A 27,156-nucleotide genomic window follows, 5' to 3' on the forward strand; every position below is an offset into this window, starting at 1 on the left:
CACCAAAAAAGAATTTACAGGCCCAAATACCTTCTTCTTAAATCCCTCCTGCTCAGAGAGGTTAAATAACTTGCTTGTGGTTGAAAAGCTAGGAAATTACAAAGACAGGATTAGAATCCATGTGTAACTCCAAAATTGCTAAAGGAATCAATTCATACTCACTATTAGAGGCTTAAGATATTATGCCTTCCCGTATTTTTGGAGTTTTAGCAGGGGATTCCTGGATATGTAATATTTTAACCTAAAACTATACACATTTAAAGGTGGAATGTCACACCTAGGGAAGAAGAAAGGGACTTTTCCTATAATCACAGAATCACACTACATAATGTCAGCTCTTGTGATCCCTGAGATGCCAGATCAGAAGGGCACTGATAGACAGAAGGCCAGGCCTGTGGGTAGGGGTTGCAGGAGGAGGTTTCTCTCTCAGTTTCTGGAGTTTGCTAACAGAAATGGATGGGCACTCTGATGAAGTAGTGTGTTTCCTGTTGGCCAAAGCTTCACAATGGCCCACATACAGCAGCAGGTGTTCCCTGAGCTGATTGAAAAGTGCAATGAAATGACCTCCTGGTATCAGCTCAACTCCAAGGCATTAGGATTCCGAGCTTCCAAAAATTGGTGATAACCAGTATCAAAAGGGAATTTGATATTGATTCATCCTGTTAGCTGTTTAAGGTATGCCCCATGCCTTTAAAAAAAAAAATCACTAAACATCATTGATGGAAATTTCTGAACTATTTCAAATTAATTACTCTTAGAGGATTTGTTTCCTTCCCGTTGTAAATTCAGTGTGTACAACTCTGACCTATTGACATTTCCCTTTATAAGGTCACAGATTAGAAAACTTGGGTGGCGCATACCTGTAATTCCAGCAGCTCCGGAGGCTGAGGCAGGAGAATGGCAAGTTCCAAGCCAGCCTCAGCAACTTATTGAGGCCCTAAGAACTTAATGAGAACCTGCCTCAAAATAAAAAATTTAAAAAAGGCTGGGGATATTGCTCAGTGGTTAAGCCCTCCTGGGTTCAGTCCCTGGTACAAAAGGAAAAAAAAGAATTAGAAAACTCAAAATGGAGCTGCTCCCTGGCTATGGATCCTGGGTGCTAACAAAGCTGGAATGTGCAGCACACTTGGTGACAGTGTTATCATTCCTTATATCCCATACAGCACACGTTAGTGAAGTCTGAGGATCTGGGTGGTTGGCACGATCGTGGTCTTCAGACATCTGAAGGATATAAACACCGAGTAAGGAAGAAATTTATTTAGCTCAAACCAAAGGGTGTAATTAGGGTAGGAGTAATGGAATAAAATTAGGGAAAGATTCAGACTGAATATTAGCGAGTATTTCCGATAGATTTATTAAGCTTTTAGGTATTTTCTAGGGATTGCTTTTCTGTGTTTTCCAAATGACTTGAAAATCAGAGGGACAATGGTTGAGATAATCTCCTGGAGGAAACCACAGCCTTCAGGGTCAGGCCAAAGGGGACAGCACTGAGCTTTCTCTGCTTGCCTTTAGTCTGTTTTACACATGCAGAAAGCTCCCTGGGAGATCCCCTTCTGAGTTACTTCTGTCCACCTTTTGCATATGGTTGCTTTTTCCTTCAAATCAGGGGGAGGAATCTGAATGTGAGAATCAGGGGAGGGTTTCTGTCTGCTCCAGGGTTAGACAGGCCTTACTTCTCCTGCTTATTAGTCCTGTCTCTGGAGGGGAGCTGAAATTAAATCAGTTCCTGCCACTGTGGGGAGAAGGATTTTGAAAGTCTGGATTCAAAAAAACATGCCTGCTGCAAGGGAGATCTGAGCCCTGCCCCTTGAGGATGATGGAGGCCTCAGCCAGCGTGGAGTCCCTGATAAGCCCTGGGCGTTTCTTTTCCTCTGCAGCATTTCCTCACACTCTAGGAATCTACTTGTCCTTTCCAAAGTCCAGTTCAGCCAGCTTTTCCTTGGAGAAGGAGACATCCCACTTCCTGTGACCATCAGTCACAGCATTAGGACTTGTAGCCTGCCTGGGCCAGACCTGCTGGGCACTGTGCATTGCTTAGATGTGGGGCAGGGACCCCAGCTTCCTTCTGAGGCTGATGACAGAGACCCTGGCATGGAGGTATATTTTGTATAAGCCATCCAGTGATACTGAGAGGAAAACAATAGAAAGACATACTGACTTTTGGAGAAGACTTTTGCGCGTAAGCCTTTGGGAGTTTCAGTACATCTTGCTTCTCTGTGGTCACTGTTTTGCTATTACAGGGGTAGCTCCCATGTAATTTTCCACTTTGAATCCTACATCTTTTTTTATTAAGTAAAATGGTGTTTTGCTCTTTAAAACTGCCTTGTAACATGGCTGGTCTGTGCTGCTAGCTTTGTCTTAAAAGGGAATAAAATTCTTAAATTGAAACCAAATCGGAGATTGTTATGGAGCTCTCTGCAAGGGGCCGAGTGCAGATGTGGGTCTGATGATTACCTTGACTGCAGAAACAGTGGGGTCCATAATCTCTGAGCAGCGGACACTTGCAGTGTCGGTTCTCTCTGGCCCTTGATTTAGCCAGCCCTTGATTGTCACGCCCGGCTTAGAATCCCATATTCCATTTGAAGTCTGACCTGGGGCCATCTCCTCAGGCAGCACCATGTGCATCCTGGCATTTTCGTCTCTGTCCTCAGAATGCTCTGTGTTTGAACCCAGAGAGGGTGAGCAGGCAGCAGCACCTCAGAGCAGCCGAGAGAGGGTCACCCAGGGAGTTGCTGAGCTTCTGCTTGTGCTAGAGTCTGACAGGGATGATGAAATGGGAGGAGGAAGGACACACTCAAAAGCTACCATGTGCATCCGGAAGGAATTTACTCCTGAGCACCTGAGGGGAAGTGCTCACAGCTGAGGGCACTCTGTGGAATGGGGTTATCCCTTAATGAGGATTTTATGTGTGTTCTCATTTTTTTGAATTTTTATGCTGCAGTCTCATCTCAGTGTGGGGTAATATCCAAGGAAACCCTTGCATACCTTCCTCATCCATCTGATAACCCTGGATCTGAGCAGGGCAGGGTGCCTCCATAATCTTAAAGGGCATTATAAAACCCCCCAAATAAGATTAATTTGGATTCTTGATCATTTAAAAAGTCAATGTAATGTTAGGGAGTGTGTGACTGTGTTTAAAAAAAATAGGACAAGCTACCTTCTCAACGGTGGAGTAATTATTGTACAGGATCCGGTTGAACGGAGGGTTAGTGTCACATTTACTGTGAACGCACATCAAAGATGTCTTAAGCTAAGAACACAGTTGTCTGTCTCAGTGTGACTCCCATTTACTGCGTGTCAAGCTGCGGGAAGTCCAGCTGATGTAAATAGATTAATATTTAAAAAGTAATACAGAAGAATGAGGTTCCAAACATGTAACGTTTAATTATTAAAAACCCATAATGGAATTCCAGTCCAAACTCATCTCTCACATCTCACTGGTGCTCAGCAAAAAGCTCAATTAGCAGGCGAGCTGCTTACTCCACAGCTCATTTTGACCATCATCAGGCAAAGCCATGGTCTCTTAAAGTGTCCAGTAACACAGATCTGGGCAGTTTAGGAAGTTTTATGCTTTTTCATTAGATAATTATGGCAACCCTTTTTTAATCATATGGATCGGTAAATAACTGCACAATGTTAACAAGACTTGGAACTTGAGTTACTTCCAACTGGTAGGGCTTGGGCAAGTGATGTGACCTTCTAGAAATCACAGGATTAAGAGCATTCATGCCTCCTTTGGTCTGTAGGGCCATGAAGGGCATGTTACAGGATGCAGGTGTCTGATTAGAAAAGCTTTCTTCTTCCAGAGATAACTAGTCACCCTTTTTCCTCTTGTGACCATAGTTCTTCTGGCCCATTAGAACATGTGCCACTCACTCTTAAATTTGTCTAGAGACCTGAGGCAGGGAATGGTCAAAGGAGGAGATAAAATGATCAGTATAAATTAGAGTAGAACAAACTCTCCTAGACCTATCAAATTTATTTCATAATCAGTGTGCCAGCAAGCCCAACTGAGGTAGTATTTCTTAATTTTATGCTTTTATTCATTGTGACAGAGAGGCATGGTCCTTTGTGTATAAATATGAAAATACCAATATGCCATCTGTGCTGGATGTTGGTGGTGCTTCAAGAACACAGGAAGAGCCTGCTCGACTACTTTCTCCTGAAACCCTTGTAAATTCATCTGTCATGCAGAAAAACGGCGTGACCTAAAATGCTCTTGGGGTGGAGCCTCAGGGTTTGGAAGGTCACATCATAGGTAACAGTATTCATGACATCCTGTCGGGCCTGTCGGCTACGTGGGGTAACTAGAACTGAGAGGACAGAAATTGAGTTTGTAGTGGCTGCAGAAGCTGAAACCACAGGGTGAAATGTAATAGGGCCCCAGCCTCGCGAGCACGGAAAGCAAGCAAAGGTGAGGGGGGAGCTCTGGGGCTGAGCAGAGTGCCACTAGGGGCTGAGTAACCTTGATTCCTGGTAGGACAGAGCCTGCTAACTTGCAGAAAGACCAACTGTGGGGATCACCTTCACCTTCTCTTACAGTTCAGTTACGGCTGAGCCCTTATCATGTACAGGATGATTCTCTGGAGTGTAAAGACCCAGAACTACAAAAGAAAGCTTTGCTCAAAGGAAAAATGGGAAGGCCTAGGTTTTCTGGCCCTGTCTTCCATGCATCCACCTCATGAAAGGAACATTTTTTTCCCAAATGTTTTTCTTCAGGATCTTACTAAAAACAAAAGAGTTCAAGTTTTGAAAAGTTGGGTGAACTCTGGATTGATAAAGTTGAACATGTTTTGTTTTGTTTTTGTTTTTTTTTTTCTTTCTGCAGAGTGTCTCAGAGGCTTAAGCATATAGTGTGCCCTGAGAATCTCCAGAGAGGCGTAGGGTATACGATATTTCCCAAGCATACTTGACCATGGAATCCTTTCTGGGTAGAACATTGGTGGATCTGTTTCTCAGCGTACACTTTAGGCAGTAGAGGGTTGAGGTGGGGATGACATTGAAGATAGAGCAGGTGCAGAGGATTTACCACAGGCCAGGGCCTGATGGAACATTCACGTTTCCCTGCCATGGAGGCCCTCAGAAATAGAGCTGGCATCCTAAGAGGTCTGTCCTGGTGCCAACTTTCTGCATCTGAACCTGCCAGATGATTTGACCTCCCAACTCTTGAAGATGAGTTGGCCTACCCCAGTCGCTGGTGGAAGCTGTCCTGGATACCCCACACCCTCAGCAGGGCACAGGATAATATATTACCAGGAGCTTCTTTCCCACAGGGAGGAAGAATTACAGGATCGTTCAAGGGCTTTGAAGTCACTGATTTTCTTCACCTTTTAGCAGAAAGTAATACCTGGCATGGTTGTAGCAAGGATTAAATTAGAGGAAAGCATGTCAGGCTGGGTTGGACTCTTGGTCTCCCTAAAATCATGGAGTCTTCCTATACAGAAGCTCAAGGAAATCTGAAAGATAGGTAGAGCCATTGCCACTCATCCCCATGGAGCCCGGGCCATTGTTCTGGCAGAGAAGATGGTAATAACTGAGCAACTGGATTGTCTGATTGTTTCCCAGGAGCAGACAACATTGCCTCTCCCTATAGCACAAGCTTCTGCTCTGGACACTCTCAGCTCCCTAACCCATCACCTCTGTTGGCCTGTGGTTTCTGATGACTGCCTTTCCCCTGTGGTTCTCCAGCCTTATGTCCATGGCCACTATCCCTGCCCCTACTTAGTCTCTTGGTGTTACTTTGATTTCAAACTTCCCAAAGAAGAAAATAAAACTGTTGAGTTGCTCTGTCCCTCTTGGGCAGTGCCTTTGGTCCAGTTGGCTGTGGCCAGGGAGGCGCTGTGGGGGTCACAGCCACCAAGCACTCAGCATCTGATGGGTTCTGTGTTGAAACAAAGGTAGTTAGTATGTGATTCTTCTCCTCCTCCTCTTTTTTGCCCTTCCTGCTGCTCCCACTAATGCACACACCAGTCTGTCTCAGAGGTGTGCCCTGACATGGTGGGCTATATCCAGGATTGCCTTTGATTTCACTTATTTTTATTTTTTATTGTTTTGGTATTGGGGATTGAACTCAGGGACACTGAGACACATCTTCAGCCCTTTTTTATATTTTATTTAGAAACAGGGTCTCACTGAGTTGCTTAGGGCCTTGCTGAGGCTGGCTTTGAACATGGGATCCTCCTGCCTCAGCCTCCCAAGCTGCAGGGATTGCAGGCCTGTGCCATTGCACCTGGCTTATTTCACTCTAAAATAATAAGGACTAAAAGGAAGGCTCCGCCTCATATTTTAAGATTACCCCCAAATACTTCTTTCTTTTGTTTCTCACCCCATTTAGATTAGGTGGTCCCGCCATACTCTTTTCCCTTTTAATTCAGGAGCTGAGAATCTAGTTGTACAATGGATCAAATCAAAGTATTCTGCATTTCATCTCCTTCTTCAGAGGAGGCCAGAGAATGATGGAGTTCATTATACAGGGGTTGAGATGAAGGCATTTACCCAAATACTGGCAAATATTGTTGCTATTTATAATTTACTCATCCCTACAATAAGATAGGTTATCTGGCTACTTGTCTTTTTGTAGATTGCTGGTGAGTGGTATGGTGATAGTGTCTATTGAGCTATTTGAAGTCATTAGAAAGGGTGTGTGTGTGTGTGAGAGAGAGAGAGAGAGAAATGTATTTAAATATGTAGACATGTATCTGTATCCTAGGTTGTCTTGCTTCATATCAGTCAGAAATTCAGGCATTCAGTCTGGATGAGGAGATTAGGTCAGGCTAACCCAGGATTCGCTGATGAGGATGGAATTGGAGAGGAAGGAGGCTCAGTGGAGAGTCAAGCTTTTGTGGAGTGTGGCTTTCAACCAGCTAGTTAGCACAGCAGGATGGCTAAGTCCACAAAACAAAGATGGATCAGAACTAGGCAAACCAACAGTCTACAAGCAGCCAAGACGCTTTTCTGAGACAAAGAAACAGACAGGCAGATCCATAGAAATCTGAGGCTGTCCTGCGCAGGCCTCTCAGATCATGAAGCAGGTGCTAATGCTCAGGTTTTAATTAGCTCAAAAGGACAGGACTAGGGACAACCCAAATTAGTCCTTCTCCCCGAGTTTGTAAGTCTGGTACACTGGGCATTTTGAATTTGTAGAACAGTGCACCAGATGCCGCAAATGTCACAGTCAAGAGCATAAGGGATTCCATTGGTGACTCTGGCCCTGGTGACTGGTGCTGGCCTGAAGCTGAGCCTAGGGCTAAAACATCCACAGTGAACTGAGGACCACAGGCTGGCCCGGAAACCTCCTCATTACTGCAATTACACTGCTGTCACACACTGCACAAGCCACTGGAAACACAGTGAAGAACGGGGGTGGGGGAGACCGTGGGGGTGTGAAGTGTTTGCTGATTGGGGTGTCTGGATCGTATTTTTGTAGTACATATATATATATACATTTTTACTTTGAAGTGCACATCATAGGAAAATTCACACTAGTGGATGTTCCCTTTGTTTTTTTAGTAACAGATTTAACAGAAGAATAATGAGTAAAGAATAATAAGTCAATAAGAGTCAATTGCAGGCAAAGCTTTTGGTCTTGCTTTAAAAAAAAACTATGAAATGTGATTGCTGTACATTTATAATAAGAAAATAAAAATATCTATATGTATATGACACTTAGCTTTTCTAAGAGTGCTTCCATTTGCACTATTTGTTTTGATGCTCCCAATAGATCTTGAAGGGAGTCCAAGGGCACAGAAGCAGCACCCAAAGTTGTGGGGTGGGTAGGACTTGGCTTTTCTGATTCCTGGCCCCTTTTCCACTTTCTTCACCAAGCCATACTGCTTCCCAAGTAAAAGTTGTTTTTTTTTTTTTTCTTTTTTTCATTTTTGATACCAGGGATTGAACCCAGAGGCACTAAATCACTGAGCCACATCTCCAGCCCTTTTTTTATTTCGAGACAGGATCTTTTCAAGTTGCTAAGGCCTTGCTAATTTGTTGAGGCTTGCCTTGAACTTGCGATCCTCCTGCCTTAGCCTCCCAAGTTGTAGAGATTACAGGCATGTGGCACCGCACCCAACCCAAGGGAAGAGTAAAGGCAGTGAGGTGGTGCCGAAAACAGGAAAGAATGCATTTGAAGATTTAAGGTTCCCACCAAGAAAACCTAAAGTGATAAGGTTGAGGAGAGACAAAAACTATCCCAAGAAGCCTGTAAAACTGCACACAACAAAGGCAGCAGGGGTGACACCAGACGAGTGGGATAATGGAGAAGGGAATGGTTCTTCTCAAGGAAACTGAGCCATGAGCAGGAACAAATGGATGGCTTCCCATGTCTCTGTCAGTGCAGAGATTGAGAAGGATGAAGTTACCCTCGATTGTGGGCACAAAAAGATAAAAGCAATCTCAGGGATCCCCCTACGATTGCACAGGGCTTGTGCCTCAACTGTAGCTAACAGAACTAAAACATACGATGACATACTTCAATCGCATACCTAGTAGGTGGTAAAATTCAGGAAAATATATCCTCGTGTGGCAATCCACACACTTAAAGAGGATTATAAGACAGGAATTTTAGGATTTTAAAAGGAAACACCAAAGAGTAGTATTGGAGCATTTAGTACAAAATCTGGAGCAGACATTAAAAAATAGGTGAATTAGCAAATAAACAAGATACAGGACAATTGAGTAAGATATCCGCTAAGAATATCATTCTCTTTGAAACAGAGCAGTTATGATCAGTATTGTCCCACCACAAACAGGCCGCCTCCTGCTGCACAGGGCTCTGTGATTATTCTGCTGCCTTGTGGGTAGTTCTGAGAAGGTCCTACTTGGACCACCATTCTTTTGTTTGTTTGTTTGTTCCAATTAGTTATACATGACAGCAGAATGCATTTTAACTCTTATACGCAAATGGTGGGACGGATGGTGGAATTAGACCATTCTTTTTTTAAAAAAAAATATTTTTGTTTTATTTTTATTTATTTTTATGTGGTGCTGAGGATTGAACCCTGTGTCTCACATGTGCCAGGCAAGCGCTCTACCACTGAGCCACAACCCCAGCCTGGAATTGGACCATTCTTAATAGAGGGTAGAGATGCCTGGCATGTGGATGGAGAGAGGAGCTGACAACTCCTTTTAGAATATGCGATGGCAGAGGGAGAGAGAGAGTGCTGATTATGATCAGCCAATTCTAACTTCTAGAAATTAGAAAGGCAGATTTGAAAAAAAAAAATGTTTCCACAGAAAGGTGAATTTGGTCCACAACCAAAGGCTCTGTAGTTTTTTTGGAGGGGAGTGGGATGCTGATGGTAAAAGGGGAGTGGGAGATTTTGAAAATAACTGTTGTACTGGAGAGGTGAGAGTGCAAAAGGTTTGGACCCTTGGAGAAGAGGAAGTAGAAGTGGATAGATCAGGATTTGGAGCAAATGGAGTAATATCTATCATTTATTTATTTATTTATTTGTTATTAATATTTTTAATTGTAGAGAGACACAATACCTTGATTTTATTTTTTAATTTTTTGTGGTGTTCAGGATGGAACCCAGTGCCTCACATGTGCCAGGCAAGAGCTCTTACCACTGAGCTATAACCATAGCCCAGGGAGTAGTATTTAAAGGGCCAGGGAGAGGGCAGGCCTGGGCAATTTTTATTTGGTTTTCACTGTCTTTATAAAGGGAATGTTCTTTATACTGAAAAGGTAGGACAAGTGCCATCAAGAGGGCCATGAATTTAAGTTAGGAGGAGAGAGACAGGCAGAGAGCACCTGCTATGCTATTGAAGTTTCGAACTTCAACCCGCATAAGGAAATCTGCAGGGAATTTCATTATCTACTTTTGAATAATCTTTGCTCTATCACGATGAATGGGAGAGGCTTCAAAAAGTTAGAAATCAACAGATGTTGAGCCAATTTTTCAACACTGGGAGAGGGGTCCCATTTTTGAAACTCTAGTCTAGAAGGCTTGAGCTCTTGAATATGTCATTAAGCAAATAGTGGAGGAGACCTTCAGACAAAAAGGTCTTGGGTGAGCAGAAACTCAAGAGTGAAGCAAACAACAGAGCAGGGTGAAAAGAGAAGGGTTGGAAGTTCCAGATGTGAAATCTGGCTCCACTCTTGGTAGGCTGTGAGAACGGAGGGAAACTACATCATCTCTTTGATCTTTGTTTTCTCAAGTAAAACGGGCAAAGGGGAGCTCCTTTGCAAGTTTGTTCAAATTAAGGGACTCACTTAAACAAAAGCTTCAGGTTTGGTCTATAACAATACTCAATAAATGGTCATTTTTTAAAAATAGCAACAACCTAACAACAAGATATAATTGCTAAAAAACATATTCATTCTTGAGTGGCGTTAGCAGAGGTATGATGTTCTATGTTAGGGAGGGGAGAATTCTTCTGGCCCCTGTACTGGTCGGGATGCTGTATTTCCTTCTGGGCCTCACTCTTTAAAGGGGCATTATTTAGATGAATTTTTTGCCTGGGTAAATGACAGACTCTCTCATTGTCACATCCATAGGAAGACAGATAGGATAGAAGGACTCTGGGAAGTCAACTCATGGAGACTGGTGCAGAACCCAGGAATGTTTAAAAGATAATCTGGAGGAAATGCAATGGCTCCTTTGCCGCAGTCCTGCTGGCTGCAGCAAAATAATCAGGGGGGTGACGAGCAACTTGTGGACGTTGATACAGCAGGAGTAGGAGCCGTTTATTGCAGGACAGGAGCAGTATTTATACATTCCACACAGCTTATCTAATTAGCATAAACTAGATACATCAGTCAACCAATAAGGAATCTCCACACTTAATGGCTCGCTTTTGTTACTTCTCAAACCACTCCCTCTGGCATTTTGCCAGGTACCATCCAGACTTGTTTACGAACTCTAACATTCCCCTGGCTAAATGCCAGGTGTTATTTTGACTTGTTTACAGACTCTAACACTCCTTTTTAAATATTTGAAAGGTTGAGATTTGGAAAGGGGGTTGTCTATGCTGGGAGACGCTGCAGAACTGCACAATCATCAGTAGGTAGAAGTAACAGGGATGTAAAGTGGCTGAACTTTCTAACAATCAGTAGTGTCCCACCAAACAGGCTGCCTCCTGCGGCACAGGGCTCTGTGATTATTCTGCTACCACAAAACCATTGCAAAGGAGGGAGCTCCCTGTGTTGTGAACCACTCTTTGGCTGTGCGGGTGGGTCTAGATGAATGTCTCTGTCACAGGAAGTATGGGTGCCCAGAAGACCACCTCTGTGTGAAAGGAAACCCAAGCTTGCTGTGGGAGATGGGTTGAACTCCACCTGTGAAATTCCTGAGGGTTTTAAGTGTCTGTGATTCTGGAATTTCAAGAAAGAACATCATTAGAAAATGTCAGTCAATTATCTGGATCCTTTAGTTTTGAAGGAAAATGCAAAAATCAAAACCTCAAAATCTAAAAAACCAACACTTGAAATATCTGGACTACTAGTTGGCCAATATGTTGGACTTTGAAACCAGACAGACCTTCATTAGAATCTGGATTGGCCATCTGTTACCTGTGTGAAGTAATCTTGGGCAAGTTATTTAACCTATCTAAAACCTGCTTCTTTGTATGATAGGGTACATGTGGATTAAACCAGGTAGCATGTTCCGTATAGTTACTAGTACTTAAGTAAAGTTAGTTATTATTACTAGTATAATTTATTAGTACTGTATCAAATTGGGGCCTGCAATAGGCACTGTAATAAAAGCCATGACTTTCAATGTAATATCCTAGAAAGATTTGGGGAGAAATGAACCCCAGGAGCTGAAGTGGGGCAATCCAAATCATCCACAGGCAGGTTCAGTCTGTGGCCCTCTGTTCAGAGAGATGTGCAAGAGACTCTTAAAAGAGGACTGAGGCCATGCAAGGTAAGCCATTAGCCAGATGCCCGCAGATCCCATCCAGTCTGGGTAGTTGGTGAGTGAGACATCATCAGGAGCAGTCCCAGGCCTTCAAGAAGCATCCAGAGAGTGGCTGAGGTAGTGAACACAAAGCAGGATTGCCAGAGGGGCCATTAATTCTGTCCTGCAGTGTTCTTGACCCTGGTCACCTGCACACATGCAACCCTGGTCCTGCAACAGTGGTACCACCCAGCAGTGAGGAGGCTGGGTGGCAGATTCACATAAAATCCCTAGAAGAAAAGGCTGCTTTGATGTCACCGATAATAATAGCAGCTTACTATTGATGTATGATTGATTATATCATGAAGCTAAAACCACATACTTTGAAATAGTATTTCTGCTATTTTCTTAAAAAGTCTGCATGCAGGAAGAAATTAGGTGAGTGACCCACAGATAGAAGCCTCATGTTTTCTCTTTTATTTCCTTTTACAGCACTGGGAATTGGACCCAGGTTTCATGCTTGCTAAGCATGGGCTCTACCACTGAACTACACCCCAGTCCCCACTTCACTTTTTAACACATTAGCTTGCTGGGTCTCCCTTATACATAAGTACAACCCAAACTCCCTCACTGCCACTTTTCCAGGCAATCAGGGATCTCCTGTAATCACAAGCGATGAAGATTCAAATATCCAAACCCTTAGAAAACAGAGAGAGAAAAATAAACAAGATCAAAGATGTATTTGAAAGGAGACTAAAATATGCATTTGGAAAACACCAGAGTTAATGTAAACAAGATAAATGTACATCTGAAAAATGACTTAGATGTACATTTGAGGAAAGAGGAGTCACAGTATTGAGTTAGAAGAACAAAGGGAAGCTGGGCATTTCGACTCTAGATGGCTACAGTCATGTCAAGCAGAATCCATGGTGCATGTTTGTAATTACAGCTACTCCAGAGGCTGGATCTGAAGGATTGAAAGTTTGAAGCCAGCCTCTTAGTGAGACCCTATCTCAGAATAAAAGGTAGAGGGCTGGGGAGGCAGCTCAGTGGCAGAGCACTTGGCTAGCATGTGGGAGGCCATGGATTCAATCCTTGGTACCACAAAAAAGAAAAGAAAAGAAAAGGAGGTGGGGGGAATTCACCATTGGGAGAGTAAAATATTAAGGATGATTTTTAGTTTAAAAAAACCTTCAACTTAGTTTAAGTTTTGACATTTAGAACAAATCTGTTGATGGGGGAGGGGTGGGTAGAGTGTTGCTAGGGGAGAAGGAATGTGCTAGTAGTTTCCTCGGCTGACATTAATGACAGGACTTGAACTTGTGCGGGCAGGTGCCGAGTCCTTTTCTGTACTGTTCCACAGCCCAGTGCCTTCTTGAGCACAGCTCAGGGATTTCTTTTGAGTAAATAAAAGTCTTATAAATAGAAGCTTGGTTTTCTTTTAAGTTTCAGTTTGAAGCAAAGATGGCTGAATAAAGATAAGACAAAACCTCACGCCTCCCGTCTCCTGCAGTAGACTCTTGGCTGTCTGAGGGCAGCGGGCTGAATCTTATTCAGTTCTTATCCCCAGTTAGCACAGTGCCTGACACAGAGTGGACCCTGGATCAAGGTTCATTGGAATGAGTCAGGTGGATTCTGCGATGGCCAGGTTTTCAGGGCAGGTGGTGGGTATAATATCTGGAGTTGATAAAAAGGCGAGGAAATTGAAGCCGGGGCAGCAGCATGACAACAGGAGACAGGGCTGGATGCTGCTCTCTGCTTCTACAGGTACCTTTCGGCATCCTTAGCCATCCTTTCTTCCTTACATGTTCCCTGGAAGTGCTGTCACCATCCATGGTCTCTTTTTACAGCCAAGCACCTGAGGCTCAGAACACTGAGCAGAGGATGAGAAGGCCTCTGAGGTTCCTTTCAGGGCTGACTTTCACTTTAGCAATTTCTGTGACCTTTCAGGACAGAGAGGCTGAGATTTGGTACCAGGTAGACCAGATTTTCTGATGTTTGACAGTTTTTCAGTTTCCTTTGGGTGATGTGTTGTCATGAGAGCTGTTTACCCAGCGCCAGTGAGGCTTTGTGATGAGAGGCAAATGCTCTTAGACAACCTGACGTGTCAGCCCAAGGGAAGCCACCTTCTTGTGAATCATGCGTTTGGCTGTCAGGATGGCCCAGTGGTCAATGAATCCAGGCCAGGATTCCATCTCCTGTTTTGGCTTTAGAATCACAGAGTTGGGTCAGTCATGAGCCATCGGTTAAAGCTCATTGAGATCCTGGATTTCAGGCCCACCTCTGCTGTGCTTTATAGAGTGATGACATATGAGAAAGAAAAGGATCTGTCCCAGTGACCTGAGCCAAGACTTCTGGATTCCTGCTTAAAACTTGCAAGATAAGTAGGACTCAAGTCACCGTATAGAGTTCCTACAGGGCAGTTTCCTAATGAGATTTTTAATTCTAACAAAGATGCTCTTTAACCTCTACTTAAGTTCCAAATCCTATTTTAGAGAAGGGAAGGAGAGAGAGAGACAGAAGAAAACAGAGAGAAGGGAAACTGAGACAGAGACAGAAAAAAAATACAAGCAAAACAAGACAAAAACCTAAGAAGACTCTTCAATATAAAGAACTATGTAGCAAATATCCTCCTGTAAGTTCATTGTGAAAATGAACTTCTTCATGAATTTGCTTTTTTGAAAGACACCTAGCTGTTCCTATCAAAATCCCTCTCCTGATTTTGGTATGGCCTTGAATGTCTGTAGCCAGATCATTCTTTTTTCTTCTTCCTTCTCAATTCCAGTTTGCATAAAAACTTGGAATGGTGAGCTTGGCTGCCCTCTCCACTTTTGGTGGCCCCTTCTGCCTCCACAAAGGCTCTTCCCTCACACCTACCTTCTGCCACTGGAGGGTACGTTCTGCCCATCTTAAAGGCATCTGAAAATGTGACTTCTGGGCGTTCTTTTGGAAGATAGTTCTGCCATGTAATGAGTTAAGCAGATCGTCCATCAGCTCAGTTTTTAAATAAAACATGAATAGCACAGTTTATGGCTCCCACTTTTCACACAGCAGTTGAACCTAAGAGGAAGTATTCGTTTTAGTGGTTCTAATCCTAATGTCCAGGCAGCCATGCTGCTTTATTAGGCTTTTCCTGCATTGGAGAATGTCTGCCTGTGGACAAGAAGAGGGCTCTGTAGGAGCCGGATAGAGGGTTCTCAGGGCCATGGACAACTTGGATATGCACAACACTGTTGGCTGGCTTCCTTGTCACTGCAGAAGGTCCCTGTTACCCCTGAGACAGAGTCTCCTGGAAAGCAGGGTGGGGGCTGGTGTCTGTGAGGCATGGCATGCATTTGTCCTGAGAGAAACATGCCCCATTTTCTATCAAAGACACCTGGGCTCACAGAAAAACAATCTCCTTTTCCCTCCTCACACTGCCATTGAAGCATCCTTCCCACAAGTTGGACTTAAAAATATATGCACCTTCAGCAACCATGGTGGGGAAGCCTGTGGATTAAAAAGATAGACTGGGTGACAAGCTTGGCAATATACCTGGCACATGATTAGCTCCAATTTGCAGATGGAGAAACCGAGGCTGAGATTTTCATAAGGTTGAGTGCTATTATTTAATGGAGCCCAGACTCGCGCCTATATTTTCTGATTCCAGATCCCACGTGGTTTCTGTAGCTTCTGTCCCCCAAGTACACCTGTCTAGATCCTTGCTAGAGTCAGTGTCAAGACCCAAAGGAACAGTAGATGCTGGGATCAGGGTCGCAGAGTAGGGCTTGGAGCAAGTGTGCAGGAGGGTCAGTCTGCACTCATGCTATGAAGTGACTGCCCGTAGGTAGGGCAGACCCCAAAGCCTTCAAAACCCTGCACACCGCCACCCATGTTCTCCAGCCTCCTTTGCAGCACTCCTGAATGAGCCCAGGAGTTTCTGAGCTGGCCTGGACCAAAAGCTCAATGCCAAATTTAACACACAAGGCCTAGAGAACCACCATCCTATGACAAAATGCAATCTCACTTAAGGATCTACAACTTCTGCACGTTGCCTGGGTGCTATAATAGCGGAAAGTCCAAAGGACAGAGAGATGTGTTTTGTTTTTTAAATTGTTGATGGCATTCAAACAGATGCTAATATCTTTTTTACTGTTCCATTGCTGCAAATGTCTTTGCCCAGAGAAGAAAGGTTTCAGCACAAGGGTTTCTTAATTAAATATTGCCTGATGCCAGATTACCACTCAGAAGGCAGCGGTGGGTTCCATTAAAGGATGAACTTTACTCCCACAGCTGACAGCTGATTAATGTGTTAATTAGAAACCCTGCCCCCCCTCCCCCAGTTACCCAAATCTTCTCATAAGCCCAGCAGAATGTATATATTGTGCCCATGTGGGTAACCTCATGGCATACTTTGGCTTTGACTTTGGACGTTTATATAAAAATGAAGGCTCAGTTGCCAATATGAATAGCTTTCTTTCTTTCCAGAGGAAATACAAGATGGAAAGAGTTATAGGAACCAGAAGTCCTGCCTTTCAGTTTTCTGGTATCAAGAGCAAGTGCTATTTCTGCTGAGGCAGTGTCTTTTGAGCAGTTTAACGGTGTAGGTTGCCACACATTTATTTCACAGGAAAGGAGTGAATCCATCAGGCCACTGAGCTTATAAGTACTACCCTGGCAGTCAGCCACCAAAATATAAATACTCTAAATGGACTAAAGGAAATGTTCATTCTGTTGTTTAGAATTGGACACATCCCAGGAAGGTAAATTTAATCTTTTTGAGGACTGCTGTTCTGGGGTTGAATGGAACATGCATTTGTTTATCTCCTTTGTGATCTTTTTGTCTTCCTGGTGATACATTATGTATTTGTGATACGAAGCATTTCAGCTGTCTTGCTCAATGGCATCGCATTTGCTGATTGTTCAGTCCCCAGATTGGCATCGTTAAACAGCGTCAGCCCCCATCCAATCTGGGACCTGTTAGGGAGAGAAGGGGAACCAAAGAGGCCAGATTCCAACAGAAACAAAGCTGGGGTGGAATTAGGGGAAAATCATTCCCGAGCCCAGCAAGTTGAGCTCTGCACTTCTTGTCTTTATCTTTTAAAACATCTGAAGGAATTTTGGTACTTATTGGCATAATGAAGAAAAAAGAAGGCCTCAAAAAGTAAAAATAAAATAAAATTAACAAAATGTAAAGTTGGTCAATAGGAAAAGAAGGGAAGAATACTCCCACACCACCACAATTCAGAAAACCTCCGTGCATGAGACACAGGCAGTGTATTTTGTGGATATGCAAATGTTATTTTATTAAAGAGAGGGAGATACAGTATATATTTTCACCCAGCTACCACATCTTAAGTAATCAGCTCAGCCTCTTATGATGAAATCTTTAATTACTACAAGTGTGTCATTAGTTAGATGTAGAATGAATGATGGTACCGTGTGTTATTGCCTCACATGATATACCCATTTGTGCCATAAATTCATTGACCTCATCTTAAATGATGTGTCCTGTAAGACAGACTTGATTCATTATTTCTTAAGTGACAATATTTTTCCCCCTCTAATAATTTTTTTCTTCATCAGAAAGATTGCTTTTTGTATTTTTAGGTCAGTGTTCTGAATTGAAATGTAATAAGGCAAGATGATACACACACACTACTCACATTACCCCAAAACAGGACAAAAATGGCATGCTACGGCCTGAGCACTTGCAGATGCTGCAGAAAGTCAAGCGCTGACATTAAGCCTTGGTTTCAATGGAGAAGTTTGATGAAGTAGAATTTTTGCTTAACTGTAATATCTGTAATTCTTCCTATGTGGAAATAGATCAAATATGGTGGGGAATTCTCACTTGATAATTAGAATAAATCTATGAACAATCCTTATTCATTAAAGAATTCTTTAAAATGAAGGAAATGAAGGGAGAACATTTAAGTTATATTTAGATTATTATTATTATTATTATTATTATTATTCACTCTGCTTGAAAATATTTACTTAGCTTGAAGAGACAGGGATCTTCAGGAAGTAAAACAAAAAAATGTTGTTTTTTTTCAATTTGGCAATTTAAAAACCAGTTAAGGATTTCAGAAAGCTCTTCCCCCTTCTGGTTAAAAAATAAGATCCAAAAGAAGCATGCCAGAAAAACTGGCATATTATTTTGATTAGTTTAATTCATTGATAATGTTGTTTAGTCCACAATTAAAGAAGTTATATTTGATATCTCACTTCAAGCTTGTAAATTCATAGAATTTACAAGCTTGTAGGCTTTCTATGGAGGCCTAATATTGAAAAAGAGACAGGAGAATTTGTTTCATGGTAGATTGAAATGTCACATCATTTTATGTTAACTCTATTAAAATGATCAGACTTTAAAAATAACTTATGTGTATGGTATTTCCACTTCTAGTTACTTTAACCTTTACCTAGAAGAGAAATTTGAGGGTCTGATGGATTCTGTGGGACTCTTATCAAAGGCAATTCTGCATGTATTTGTAAACTGGGCATCTCACTAATGGAAAAAAAAAAAACTTAATTCAGGAGGAGAACCTGAAACATTGTAGTGAAAGATAGGAGACTATAAATATTAAAATTATTATTTCTTAACCTCTTTAATCTCTGTAACAGTTTTCCTAACTAAATTGAGAAGATGCCTTTCTAATCATTAAAGGTCACTCAGCAGTGTTCTCACTCTCAGATTTTTGCAAGAAGTGTTTTGAAAGGACAATTTGATATGAGACCAGACTAAAAAACTAATGGGTGGCAATAAATTTATTTTATTCAATCTCACACTGTCAAGTTTATTACCTGTAAATATAGTGGAGGAAAAAAAAGTGAGAAGGAAAAGAGTAGATTTGCACATACAGACCCACATCTGCCAAGCGAGTATTCGCCCACAATCACATAGCAGCATGCCACCACTGTTTACAATCAAGAAAAGCTGAGAGTTAAATGAGATGAGTAATCAAATGCCCAGCATATGTTGTTTTTGCATTGTTTATGTGACCAATCATTATTAAAATTTATCATCTTTTAATTACATCCATTTACAATAGTTACACACACACACACACACACACACACACATCAGAACAGACACTCTTCAAAAACAGGTTTCCTTTTAGAACCATATTGGAACCAGTGCTTTATGGGAGAGAAACTTGAATTCAATAAACTCACCATTGCACTGTTTCACAATTCCTCCCTGGTGCTGTATGGCTTGTGTGCTAAGGAAATGACAAAATAAATAAATAAATAAGAAAAAGAAAAAAGAATGTGTGTTGTAAAAGTCTGTCAAAAAAAGTGAGGCACTGAAAGAACTATTGAAAATTTTGACATCTGTTTATCTGTTTATAGCTATGGCAAGATTACTCATATTAATTCTTGTTTAAAATGCCATATGAAGGAAAGACATTTGTGCAAACAAGAGTCATATTTGAATTGTAGATCATGTCTTCACCATCTGTGAGAGCTGATGGTGTTGCAAAATTAATGTGTTAATGAAATCACAATAATTTCTCCAAAGTAATGGGTTCTGAAGCCGAGAATGACTATTTTTTGAACTCTGATGTCTGGTGATTTCCAATTGGGAAAAGCTCTCAGCCTTTAATTAGTTCTGCAGCCCAACTTTAAAATAAATTTGGTGATGTCTTTCTTTTGCCAGGAGTATTTGAAGGGGGAAAAAGCCATAACAACTTTTGGAAAATGTTCTCTGATGTTTGAAAAGTTGTTAAATAAGACTGCCTGCCAAGAAATGTCACCAAAAATTCTGACTACTGAGAAAGAGTGGGCAAACAGCTCAAAAAATAATTCTAGCTTGCTGCAACATCACAGGTTGGGAATAGCTAAACCTCACACAGACTTCATGACTAATTCCAAGTTTTTCCTTGGAAGCCAGACATAATGATGTTCAGTGCTTTGTGTTATTGGTTAACACAGCACACCCTTTCCAACTGCATTATTGGACACAGTGAATAGTGTAAAGTGACTTTACATGAGGAGAATTTTAAGGAGTTATGTGTTTCATGTCCACCGAGCTTTCTGGAGAATCCTTCCCTCCAAAACTATTTAGATTTGTGTTTACAGTGAGCCTGTTTGACAAATGAAAGTGTGAGGGCAGGTATACTGGGCAGGTATATGTACTTCTATTTGTCAGAGCCATCTTTGAGACATGCTTAAAGAGGTCTACATAATTTCTATAAAAAGTATAGGGACTGTGATCATTGCTATTCTGAAGTTAGTATTTATAAAGCAAATGCATCATTTCACAACATTCCAGAATTTTACCTCTTAGAAGGAAATGCTTCAACCTATTTGAAAAATTATGATAGTTTAAAAGAACCTTTACATGAAATGTGAAATGCCATCTACCTAAGGAAATTGCTTATCTTACCTGATTTTTTTTTTAACTGTGTTGTAGGTATGTGACTGGTGTAAGCACATAAGACACACAAAAGAATACCTGGATTTTGGGGACGGGGAAAGAAGGCTTCAGTTCTGCAGTGCAAAATGTCTCAATCAATACAAAATGGACATTTTCTACAAAGAGACCCAGGCCAATCTTCCAGCTGGGCTGTGCAGCACATTACACCCTCCCATGGAAAATAAAGCAGAAGGCACCGGGGTGCAGCTGCTCACTCCAGACTCTTGGAATATCCCGCTAACAGATGCTCGGAGGAAGGCCCCCTCCCCGGTGGCTGCAGCTGGCCAAAGCCAGGGCCCTGGCCCATCTGCGTCCACCACGGTCTCTCCATCTGACACTGCCAACTGCTCTGTCACTAAAATCCCCACGCCAGTGCCCAAGTCCATCCCCATCAGCGAGACTCCAAACATCCCTCCTGTCTCTGTTCAGCCACCTGCTAGCATCGGACCTCCCCTCGGCGTCCCTCCTCGTAGCCCTCCCATGGTGATGACCAACCGCGGCCCGGTGCCTCTGCCCATCTTCATGGAGCAGCAGATCATGCAGCAGATCCGCCCACCTTTCATCCGCGGGCCACCACACCATGCCTCCAACCCCAACAGCCCACTGTCCAACCCCATGCTTCCCGGCATTGGGCCCCCGCCTGGAGGCCCCAGGAACCTCGGCCCCACTTCCAGCCCCATGCACAGACCCATGCTATCGCCCCACATCCATCCCCCGAGCACGCCCACCATGCCTGGGAACCCCCCTGGCCTGCTGCCCCCACCTCCCCCCGGAGCCCCCTTGCCGAGTCTTCCCTTCCCACCGGTGAGCATGATGCCAAATGGCCCGATGCCGGTGCCCCAGATGATGAATTTCGGGTTGCCGTCGCTCGCCCCGCTGGTGCCACCCCCCACCCTGCTCGTGCCATACCCGGTGATCGTGNAGCTGCTGTCGCCCGATGAGCCGGCGGTGAGCGAGCTGGAGTCGGTCAAGGAGAACAACTGTGCTTCCAACTGCCACCTGGACGGGGAGGCGGCCAAAAAGCTGATAGGGGAGGAGGCCCTGGCGGGGGGCGACAAGTCGGACCCTAACCTTAATAACCCCGCAGACGAGGACCACGCCTATGCTCTGCGGATGCTGCCCAAGACCGGCTGCGTGATTCAGCCTGTGCCAAAACCCGCGGAGAAGACTGCCATGGCGCCGTGCATCATCTCCTCGCCCATGCTCAGCGCCGGGCCCGAGGACCTGGAGCCGCCGCTCAAAAGGAGGTGCCTCCGAATTAGAAATCAGAATAAGTAAAAGGTTTGTATGTCCACCTGGGCGCTCCTCCACGAGCCACTGCACCTCGCTTTGCTTTTCACAAGGCAGAGGCGAGAGAGTTGTATTAATAATCGTGATTTTTTAAAAACCTTGCGTATTTTACAGTACACATTGTGTGGTCGTGTACTATCTACGTTTGGATCCAACAACTATGACACTGAGCACTTGCTTAGTAACACCAGTCCCTATTTACAGCTGAGAAAACAGCCACAGCATGTCTAAGTGTCATGCCCAAGGTCACTTGAGGGTAAAGTTCAGCCTTGAACTGGAGTAAAAAGACTGTTTCAATTACATTTTAATTTTACTATTAGGCTCATCTCTGTAATTCACCCTGCTAGAGAGGAGGAGGATGTGGAAAGGAAGGAGAGATTATTTTGGAACCCTAAATTTTGGTCGTAAGATTTCAGTAGTGAAAAGCCCAGGGAACTCCTGAGCTGGGAGACCTACTACAGCAGGTAGCCTCATTGGAAGAATGTCCCAAATCATCATATTTTATTGATAACCATGGGATACCATCTGTAGGATGCAAATAAAAATGAAACTTCTTATACACATAGATATGTCACCTGAGCGCAGGCCACCAAGCCACACTTGCCTGAAAAAGTGATGAAGCTCATAACTTCTTGTCTACCAGTTTTCTTCCTTCAGTTTGGCACCAACCAGAGTTCGCCAATGCAAACCTGAATCCTAGCTTTGCTGTCTCCCCCTTTGGGGCTCAGTGGCTCAGCTGGTGCATTGTTCACTTCTGCAGACAGTGGTTAGGGAAAAGGGGAAGGCCTTGCTAAAACAAGAGAGAGTCACAGATTTCAGAGAGGGGCTTGTGTGACAACCATAGCCAGATGTGGCCTGGTCTGCTCCTCTCACCAATCCTGGTAGAATAGGCATTGGATGCATATACCAAAGAGGAAGATGCAGCTTAGAAATCTTGCCCAAATCAGCTGGTAAGCGGGGGAACTTGTATTCAGTTCAGGTTGTTGCCTGAGCAAGTGGGCAGCAAACAAGCCAAAATGCTGTTGAGTTTATCAACTGCCTATGGAAAAGAGAAGAGACATAAAACATTTATTGAGCACTTCACTCGTGCACTGCTCCTTCCAGGGCCAGGGAGGATACAAAGGTGAAGATGATGCTGTGCCTGCTCCCAAGGCATTTACCTGGTGGGGATGGAAATCCAGGAGGCCTGGCGTAGGAGAGACAGGAAGAAGAATCACTCCCATTTGTGTGTTTGAAGTGCTTCTCAGTAGTATATATTTGGATATGTGATTAAGACAATCACATTCATTCTCCTGAAGAATAAACTGGGGGAGAGGGGTAGGTTATGGAACTTATCAACAATGATTGTCATGTTAGTAAAGCAGAGATGAGATTCAAGTGCAGGCTCCCTGACTCCAGAGCTACATTTTCTTTACCCCACTGTAGGAGAATAGGCTAATAGGTTCCTTCCTTACTCTACTTACTGAAATTTTTTGTCCATCTCAGTTGTTCTGAGGGAGTTTCTAAAAAAACACTACCAAACCTCTATTTACCAATTTCCTCAATTGCTCAGATAATATTTAGTTCTTATTTTTCTAGCTCCAACAACAAACCTGGTGGGACATAAAACCATGGAGTATAACCCTTGGTGTGGTGTGCCCATCCCATTGTCTCTAGGTTGGTGTATCTACATGGGCACCTCACATAGCCAGAGGTTTGCTTAGGAAGCACAGAACTAGAGCAAGGGACTTGTTGGATGCTGTAAGAAGGGATTCTCAGCCACCATGGTTTGAGGGTTCCTTTTCCACGGATGGCTTTTCCAGTATAAGTAGACTACTATAAACGAGTTATTCATTCCTTCTTGATTTTACATCTGTGAGTTCTGTTGTCTGAAGACAGAAGGCCTCAGCCTCCTCACAGATAACTCAGTTGAAAATGCCCCTGATTTGTTCAGAAAAGTAATTTCATCTGCTTGACAAAGCTTTGAGTAATGGGAAGGTATGTGACAAATAAGTGACCACCTTCAGTGAGTCAGAAAGCCTTGGGAATTACCATTTAAATACATTCTAATATCACTCAAATAGCATTAAAGAAAGATTGGGAGAGTGAAAGAATTTACTTCCATTAGTGAGTTGAGAAGTGACCTGGTCAAGAATAGTGACACAAGCCTATATGTATCATGGGACCAAAAGTTCATAAAAGCATAAAATATATGATGGCTATTTGGATGATCTATGTTTCTGAATAAAGAATCAAGTGAGGGTCTTACATGTGGACCAGGATCATTACTAAAAATATTAACCCGGTTTCAGCCAATTTCAGACAATACCTCTTGAGATTAGAGTTCTTTTTGTAATGGATCCCCCAAGAAATTACAGTTTTTCTCTAATGTCAGAAATACTCAGGCTTTGTTGGCTACTGAGAGGTGGCAAGGCAAGTGATTTAAGAGGGGGGAAGAACCATCTTCCCTCCACTCAATCACACCTCCTCTTGCCCTTAGTAGTTCCACGTCACCTCACAGTGCAGCCTCAGCCTGCCATAATTCACTCATACCCTCTGGCCCTTCCTGCTTTTCTGTGCACACGCAAGGCGATGCTGTTTTTCTTCTATACCTTCAGAAACTCAGCCCATTCATATGGTTGTGGGAATTGAAATGCATCCATTAAATAAAGAACTGGGTAGCTTTTGTGCCCTGATGGGGCACTCTTTGATGACAAGTTAAAACCAAAGCGAAAGCATTAAGAAACCCAAAGCAGAATGCAGTCTGAGATGTGGTAGGTGAGAGAGGTGCCTGTGAGCAATGTCCCCTGTGCCCGTCGGTGATTCATTATGATTTCTCACAGGAGAGTCTGTCAGCAGCTCCTGTCAGTGTTCTCCATTCTTCTTGTTATGTCCACCTGTCTCATACTGTATTATGATTTAAAAAAAGAAAACATTTAAAATAGATCCAAAGCAGACTGTATCTGAAAATCAACCCAGCTACAGCGGTCTTTGATGAAACCATCATATTTGTTAGTTCCTTGCAAATTACAGCCCTCCCCTCCCATTTCCAAGTTATTCTGTACCTGACTTTATGTTTTTTTATTTGTTGATACAACTACAAATGATTTCAAATGATTTTTCTCCAGAGGCAGAACTAATTGTTTAGTTGAAGATTGTAAAAGGTTGTAAACTCCCTTTAATCTTCAACTTTTAAGACTCTAAATACCAGTTCTGCAGCTTCTGTAGCTAGGGAAAAAAAACATCCCCACAAATAATAAGGAAAACAATGTATAAACATTTCTCAAACTATTCTATCCACAAAGAATTCCATTTATAAATGGAATACTCCCTTCTTTGTCTTTGCCTGGGAGCTTGGGGGATAGCTGTTTGTATTTGTACATTTTTCTGAATTTCTATAGTTTACACTTGTTTATGGTACATTGGGGAGTTCAGAGTAACCATTTGCAAATGTTTGAATATATTCAAAAGAAAATGCTCCCCCTCCTCAGTTTTCCAGGGAAATGAAGTATTCTCTTTAAGCAAAATAATCAATGGAAAAAATGTGTTCCAGGAATAACCCTTTCACCCCCGCTCTTCCATTCTCCAGGAATAACAGGTCCATACAACTTCCCACCTTTGTGGTTCCCAAATTTGTTTGTTTCTTGAACCATAGAAACATATAGAAAGAAAATATGAAACTCTTTTCTCTGGTCTTGACTCTATGATCTGGGATCACCAGTAAGATTCAGCTCTGCATTTTCTCTGACGGAGCTGGAAGGGGGGACCTGTAATGTTGACTTCTTAATTTGGTCATGCAGCTCAATCCCAGAACCAATTATTGTAAGGTGAGGGGTTCATCTCATTAGGAAAGTCAAAAAGGAGGAGGTAGCAAGTAACTTTTTACCAGTTTGGTCTCTCGGACTGAAGTTGAAGAAAAAAGTATTATTATTGTATATAATATGACAATAATAGTATTATTATTTGAAACAATACTATGGTAGCCCACTTTTAAAGCAGAGGAAGGAAGGAAAACTGAAAGAGACAAGAGGAAATTAGAATTGACTGGATGTGCTCAGATTCTATGCCAAACTTGAGCTGTTTAAGTTTCCAGTATATAAAATGGTTGAAATTCTCATTGGTGACAGTCCCTGAGTTAAAGGTTAGCCTTGTCTGTCAGAATGCAGTTGGCCTTATAGTTTTAGTAGAGGTACTTCGAAGAGTCAATGAGAAGCCACCAGGTCAGGTTGGTGTCATGTCCACCTGTTAGTGGGCGTCCTTGTCAAGGACCTGAGAGTGTCCTTGCTGTGATCATTCCAGACTTGCAAAGGAAAGCTTTAAGGATGAACAATGTCAAGATGGGCCATAAACATGTCCCATTTAATGAGCTGCTGGATCCATGTTAACCCTCATGACAAACGGCTTGAAAGGGAGGATTTTAGTGTGCAAGAATTTGACTTTTAGAAATCGTGTCAATCAGATTATGATGGAATTTGAGATAATATGCGACCATGTTATTATTATTTTCAGAAATAGTCAAAACCTTCCATCTTCAGAAGGCCTAGAACTAGGATTAGGCTAGAAAAGTGCTTAATGCATACGATGGACCCACACAGGGCAGTGCAAGTGCAGCACTAGTCCTGGATGTGATCTTCACACCTTCCAGTCCATGTGGCAGCTCCCCAATGCTGGTCTCATGGCTCCATGGACTAGTCCATCTGAATGGCCTTTAGCAGCGCCCCCTGAAATTTCGTGGACAGTTTAATGTGCCTATCATAGAGGCATTCTCTTGGGAGAAGAGGTCCATAGATTTAGAAATATCTGAGTTGGACTTTTTCATTTCTCGAGAAAGTTTTTCATAATTTCGAAATTTTTTCATAATTTGAGAAAGTTGAATTAATTGTAAGGTTTCTTTAAAAATTAGCATTTAAACTTTTGGCAATTTTTGCTATGGGCCTAATGTTGCAAAACCACAGTTGCAGCTACAAAAATGTAGTATTTGCCTTGAAAAGATTGCCTTATTGACACAATGCAAAAGTTCCAACTTACCATACCTGGCAAATGGAAAAAGAAGTAAAGGGAAGCAAGAAAAGAAATAAACTAGGTACTTCCCTGGCACTTGGACTTTCAAAATTTATATAGTATTGGGAGATGCCATTATTCTGTGGGAAACCCATCTACCCTGCCACTGAGGCCCAGAGAGCAGGATGGCTGGAGTCAGGAAAAAAAAAAAAAGGCAGGTCAATAAACGCAGGGACATTGTGGACAGATATCTAGGAGTGCTCCCTATTCCTCCAGCTCTCTAGTATACTTTCTCACCTGAGAAAGGAAATTAGAATTGACTGGATGTGCTTAGATTCTATGCCAAACTTGAGCTGAAATACTCTCCAGGATTGGGTTCCATGAATCACTCCCTTGTCACACTGAGTGGCTGCCTGTGCATCATGGTCCAATCATTTACACCTACCTTCGTGCAGACAAGCATTTCAGAGGGGCAGCAATGTCTGAGGAACAGAGCACAAGACAGCATGGAACACTTACCTCATGCGGTGGAACACTTACCTCTACCCGGTCACCCTGCCTTTTCCAGACTTTCCTGTCAACGAGACCATGCCAAAGGGACAGGGTGGGGGCATTCAATTTTCCTTCACCGTGTTCCACACA

The 27,156-nt window shown here is 42.8% G+C and overlaps 1 protein-coding gene across 4 annotated transcripts in view; it reads left to right on the forward strand.

Annotated features, from left to right (window-relative positions):
• The window catches only part of LOC107154244 (sine oculis binding protein homolog), a 157,595-nt gene that overhangs the window by 116,710 nt on the left and 13,729 nt on the right, over positions 1 to 27,156 (forward strand). For all 4 annotated transcript variants that reach the window (XM_015499861.2, XM_048784037.1, XM_048783988.1 and 1 more), the window contains one exon: positions 20,242 to 21,525. In XM_015499861.2, coding sequence (XP_015355347.1) covers positions 20,242 to 21,522 — 1,281 coding nt within the window. In that variant the 3' untranslated portion in view covers positions 21,523 to 21,525. The remainder of the gene's footprint in view (positions 1 to 20,241; positions 21,526 to 27,156) is intronic.

Source organism: Marmota marmota, unplaced genomic scaffold (assembly GCF_001458135.2).
Source record: "Marmota marmota marmota unplaced genomic scaffold, marMar, whole genome shotgun sequence".
Taxonomy (NCBI): domain Eukaryota; kingdom Metazoa; phylum Chordata; class Mammalia; order Rodentia; family Sciuridae; genus Marmota; species Marmota marmota.